Raw genomic sequence first — 6,000 nt, 5'->3', positions numbered from 1 at the left:
TTGTGCATTTGAAAAGTTCCATGAATTTGAAAGGTTCTTTATGGAAGCATTGATGCCAATCTAGAACCTTTATTTCTAAGAGTGTTCTGGAGCTCTGGTTTGTACATTATAGCATCTCAGTAATAGTATCCATCCACCATAGAGTCAGTGATAAATGTATGCAGTGGCAACAGATGGCTCCATTTGTAATTCATTCAGTAATTATGACACTCTGATCACAAACTGTTCCCAAGCCATGCTTATGATGACAGCAACACCTTCTCAAAAATAACCCCAGCTTGCATGGGTGGTGATAAAAATATATGTGATTGATGGACAACAGGAAGCTTTGGGGATTTTCATTGTACTATCAAAACTGGGGGAGTGTGCTGAGGTTTCCTGTGTGCGGGCCCATTCAAGTGTCTGTCAAGCTTGAAGATCAAAAAATGTGAAAATAATTATTTGAATTGTTAATAATCTGATTTTCAAAAATGAGGACAAGCTCCGACCTAAAGAACATTTTTCTCTGTTGGTTTATTTTAATATATATTACAATTATCACTGGCGTTAAACCCTCTCTGGTGTGAAGCCATAGCAAAATATAAAATGTTCTCTTCTTATAATGGGGAATGCAAATCTGATTTCACAACAGAGAAAGTTTCATATATATATATATATATATATATAAAACCTAAGAGATAACTTAATGCTAATGAGGTTGTTTGGCGTACATATAAATTATTCATCTAACAGAGCAACTATTTAAAAAGCAGAGTTTTCTTCGATAACACCTCAAAGCGGTTTGAAGTGTCACTCTGCAGTAAAGGGACATATACTGCCCCCTGTCCTTATGACATGACATATCCCACGCAGATCGCGTAAAACTGTATATCTATGTATATTTCTATTTACAGTTACAAGTAGCCTATATTATAGACTATTATATATTATTTTAACAATATTTTAAATGAATATATATCTGACATAATTTTAAATAGACTATTATTTAAGTAGGCCTACTTATTTACACAATAAATCACCCTCACTAATTTACGTAGGCTATAGGCATATTCAAATCTCTCCCGACAAAGAGCAGTGCACGCTTTCACTGTTATAGCCTATTCATTTGCAATCTCATCAGGCATTTCATTTTTCAAAACGCAACGCACGTGAGGAAATCTAAACGGAGATGTGTTAATAATTGCTTCTGAAATCCTGTTTTTTTTTTTTGGGAGAATTACGGCTTGCTTCAGATAACACCGAAGTGTTTTATATTGAAATGGTAGCCTACTGTAAATGGTGTCAACATGCGTATGCGACCATGCGCGCAGTCATACCGGCCGTCTGCATGATGTGTGGGATGTCGGAAGTTCAATGGAAGAGTTTTTCCAGAGATGAACATATATGCCCTGAAAACGCACATACAGTCGAGCGATCATTCCAACAGTCATAACTCAGACAGAAGTCGAGTAGTGACTTGACTACAAGCTATTAACCACTGGCGCGTGTGATTAAGACACAGACGCGGACTCCGCGCAAGGACTTCAAGCCACCAAGCGCGCGCGCGAGACAAAACTTTGTACTAAGTGATTTCTTACTTTTTTTTTTTTGCTTCGATGGTACGAGGATTTCCTCAAGGCAAAAGCAAGACGTGCAAAGATAAACTTGGAAAATTATCAAATTAATTGTAATTAAGTGATAGGCTATTATGTCACATTTTGGCCATCGGTTTGATGCAACTAATATCCCAAATATGTCATAGTCTTCTAAAGGTCATTTTAGATGTAAGACTGGTAAATAAATACATTACACATCATTTATCCATTAGCTAAAGTAGCCTATACATCATCATACAGGAACCTCAATCATTCAAATAAAACCTGTACATTTTTGGACATGCATTTAATATGAAATGATTGTGTAATAAAGTAAAAGAGCCATTGGCTCAAATTCCGACCTCAGCTCCCTCCTCCCCCGTATGTCTTACTAAGAGCAGTTTCTAAAAACCCACGGGGGGAATTCACTTCTATCATCTTTTTTATTTAGTCGCGTCTTTAAACCTCACAGCGGAAAGCATTTCTATTTACGCATACAGGCATTTACATTTGGAAAGTTTTAGTTTCTCACCCTCAAGTTGTGTAGCAAGAGGAGAGTTGAATTAATTCAAGTGCATTCAATTATTTAGGTCTAGGCTATAGCATAAAAACCAAAATAATAGCGGTGAACAAAATTTGCTGAGCCAGAAATCCACATTGACATGCTTTATGTAACGCTTTAACATAACAACCCGCCGGAAGATATCAAATAAATAAATAAATTAAATAAATAAATAAACAAATCACTTCTGGTTTATACGTTTAGAATCATAAATAAAGCTACTTTCCAGCAGCATTCTAATTATAGAACGCAGTTACTAAAAACGTTTCCCTCTTTCCAAAAACATGGGGTCTATTCAAATAGAGGTAGCGCACTTTCCGACTGTGCCACTGAAGCAAAGGTAGAAATTCCGTGATTGTGTCTCTCATTTGATTGTGGTTTGAGCCGCGTCTCTTTGCTCGGCAACACTCGAGAGTTTCCGATACTCGGTTTCCGGAATACGCTCCATAAATGGACGAAGGGGTGTAGCTGTTTACCGGATAAAACCATTTATGGCGTGATCATAAACCGGAATTCCTGATTGAGAGTGATGCGTTTTTCCACTGCGCATTCAATATAGCTCAACAAAAACATGCCTTTATTTTATGCTGTTGTTATCTTTAAATATTTTAAAACAACAGGCAATATACTTGGCTCTTTTGTCCTCCCAGCACATTGGTTTTTATGCATGAGCGGCCGTGCAGAAAGGATTCTCTATTGACAAGTGTTACCTCAACGCGTCACAAGGTCTACAACCAATCACATCGCGCAGCGCTATTTTTCTTTTGCCATCCAGTCCTTAAATGGTCAGTGACGTAACGGCACATTGATAGGCTCACCATAAATACATACTACCACAAGCGCTCCACCAAGATCTGTCATTCAACAGCACAGAGCCGTCAGACGGCATCACAGTGAACGCTAAACTCACAGTTTACTGACAGCTTTCCACATGTTACGCTTTGAGCGAGCGTTCGCACGGGCACAAAACATTTTGTGAACATCTGAACGAGTGCTTCTTAGGTCTTCACGATGACAGCTAAAACTTTGGAGAAAGCCCCTGTAACCCTTGGCGGCTTTGTGCACCCTCTTTCCGAAAGCATCTACTCAGTGGACGAGATTGCCACATCACTGCCAGCCTCCGTGACTATATTTCCTAACGGTGATTTAGGAGGACATTACGAGCATATAAACTCGGGAGGTAAGAATGACGCGCGCATCTCGACTGCTTCCAGCCTCACGTGCTCTGTGTTTATACATCGTTCGCATCTAAGGGTATTCAGTGGGAATGGACATATGTGGCTACTTTGCTGAAAAACCAAACTTGCTAAAACTGTAAACGTTTGTTTGCTTATATATTTAAAGTGAAACCAAAGTTCTTTGACTACATCGGAAAAGAAGTAGCCTAATGTTGTTGTTAAAACTACCGATGATTTTACAGTGGACAGCGTGCGTAAAAGCAACGCGCGCTGCATCCAATTAGTTGCATGATCCATAAGACAGCCTTCTTTCATGTGTATCTAAACCTTGTTTTTATGTGTATTTGTTTTGCAGATGGCTTGATTTGCGGGGATATGAGTGCGGAGAAGCGCTCCCTCGACTTGGCCTATTCCAACAGCTTCGCGCAACCAGCTGGCCCTCGCAATCAAACTTTCACCTACATGGGAAAGTTTTCCATCGACTCCCAGTACCCAGGAAACTGGAACCCAGAGGGCGTGATCAACATCGTGAGCGCGGGGATCCTGGGCATGACCCAGCCATCCTCAGCATCCTCGTCACCTGCCTCCTCAGTCTCCCCCAGCCACTTCTCCAGCACTCTCAGCTGCACCATGGCGCAGAACCAGGCGGACATGGAGCACATCTACTCTCCTCCACCGCCCTACTCTGGATGCGGGGAGGTGTACCAAGACCCATCCGCGTTCTTCTCCACCTCCACCTGTCCGATCTCCTATCCTCCGCCTTCCTACTCCTCCCCAAAGCCAAACACTGACTCCGGGCTGTTCCCCATCATCCCGGACTACGCCGGCTTTTTCCAGCCGCCGTGCCAGAGGGACATGCAGTCGATGCCCGACCGCAAACCGTTCTCGTGCCCGCTGGACTCATTTAGAGTCCCGCCTCCGTTGACCCCCCTGAACACTATCAGGAACTTCACGCTGGGGGGACCGATGCCTGACGGGCCCCGGCTACCCACAGCCTACAGCCCGCAGAACTTACCCCTCAGGCCCATCCTGCGCCCGAGGAAATACCCCAACAGACCCAGCAAGACCCCCGTGCACGAGCGGCCCTACCCCTGCCCCGCGGAGGGCTGCGACAGGCGCTTCTCCCGGTCCGACGAGCTCACCAGACACATCCGCATCCACACCGGCCACAAACCCTTCCAGTGTCGGATATGCATGAGGAACTTTAGTCGCAGCGACCACCTGACGACCCACATCCGCACGCACACCGGCGAGAAACCGTTCGCCTGCGACTTTTGCGGGAGAAAGTTCGCGCGGAGCGACGAAAGAAAGAGACACACCAAAATCCACCTGCGACAGAAGGAGAGGAAAACATCCTCGTCCTCCTCTGGAGTGACCAGCTCAGAGCGCGGCGTCGCCACGGGCATCTGCTCGTCCAGTTCAAGCCAGTAAACTTTCAACTGGACTGTGCAATATCCAACACTATGTAGGCAATATGATGACAATAATAATGCACCATTCGTAATATATTAAAACTGGGTGGACTGATGAAAGTGAAATCAAACCACAGTGCCAAATGACATGGACACAATTATGGCACGCACTTTTGAAGGTGGTGCGATGCTCGTTTTCTTTTTGCCTCAGTCGCATGCTGACTGACCAAACGCACTTTGTTTGAATATTTAGGCCAATTAATTTAATAAAAAAATAACATTAGATAGCACGTGGGAGAATTGTGTCTGATAACAAGTGGAACGTCGAGTGGTTACGTTTTAAAAAAAGTTCAATTAAACAGTCTAAACTTTCAAATGTGTCAAGGAGGTGTCTAACATCACTATTTGCTCCCATTGTCGTGCCTTTCGTCCGTTCATCTTGTACATACACCCGAAGGCTTGAATTGAATTGTACATTATCCTTTAATATGAAAGTTTTTGAAGATATATTTTTGTACAAACCGTTCCGTGTCCAAAGTGTTGCATTTGTGTTTAAAACAAGGACCGTATATATAGACGAACTCATAGCAACTTGACGTTTGTTCTGTGGTTGTTCTGACTGATATAAATGTATTTAGTTATGAAGTGACTAACGCAGGTCAATAATGTCCTACTTTGTCAACATGAAAAAAATAAACAACACATGGATTGTGAACCTCTGTTTGTTTAACTGTCTGCAACTGATTTTCTTTATAAAAAGGAAGGTGTTAAAAAGGAAAAAGTGAAGTAGACTTGTAGGGACATTCCCGTTTGGGCATCACTGAGCTCTGACTCATGGTCTCATAAGGGTCCGCACCTACACAGTGTGTTGTTGACAAATGCACATAGGTGTGAATATTCAGTCTGTAATGTTCAATATAGGGCAAAATGCTTGAGGGGAAATATCATGAATAATCAAAGAAGGGTTAGTGTAAAGGGAACAATTATTAAAACGTTCAGGTGAACAAACATGACTCACTTTGTGATTATAAATTCACTGATTTGACACAAAAACACTGTTATGACCACTCTTTACAGTGTCTATGGAGTGAAAATTGAGAAACAACACTGAAAAATGACAAATAATTGTTCACACTGTATGAATCTTTGTGGTTTTGTGTGGTTGAAGGTATGGCAACCCCCGCATTCAGTGCTGGGACAACCCCATATTTACATCAGGCAATACATAAATTTAGCATATACATGTTGGCAGTATTTACAATTTTGAATTGCAA

General features: G+C 42.1%; 1 protein-coding gene across 1 annotated transcript; it reads left to right on the top strand.

The window, feature by feature from the left end:
• The first annotated feature begins 3,137 nt into the window (after positions 1-3,137).
• LOC107596611 (early growth response protein 2b-like) lies at positions 3,138-5,418 on the top strand. Its single transcript, XM_016287368.1, has 2 exons — positions 3,138-3,316; positions 3,670-5,418. Exons 1-2 carry the CDS (start codon positions 3,148-3,150, stop codon positions 4,743-4,745), a joined length of 1,245 nt encoding a protein of 414 aa, XP_016142854.1. The 5' UTR covers positions 3,138-3,147; the 3' UTR covers positions 4,746-5,418.
• The last annotated feature ends 582 nt before the right edge of the window (positions 5,419-6,000 follow it).

The sequence above is a fragment of the Sinocyclocheilus grahami genome, unplaced genomic scaffold (genome assembly GCF_001515645.1).
Source record: "Sinocyclocheilus grahami isolate Dianchi unplaced genomic scaffold, SAMN03320097.WGS_v1.1 scaffold221.1, whole genome shotgun sequence".
NCBI classification, from domain to species: domain Eukaryota; kingdom Metazoa; phylum Chordata; class Actinopteri; order Cypriniformes; family Cyprinidae; genus Sinocyclocheilus; species Sinocyclocheilus grahami.
This window is presented reverse-complemented; position numbering and strand designations above follow the sequence as displayed.

What these genes read in the sequence shown, in the direction of transcription:
- LOC107596611 (XM_016287368.1), top strand. Translation starts at nt 3,148, where the DNA reads ATGACAGCTAAAACTTTGGAGAAAGCCCCTGTAACCCTTGGCGGCTTT. An exon ending in CGAGCATATAAACTCGGGAG is followed by an intron (nt 3,317 to 3,669) that starts GTAAGAATGACG and finishes TTTGTTTTGCAG; the next exon opens with ATGGCTTGATTTGCGGGGAT.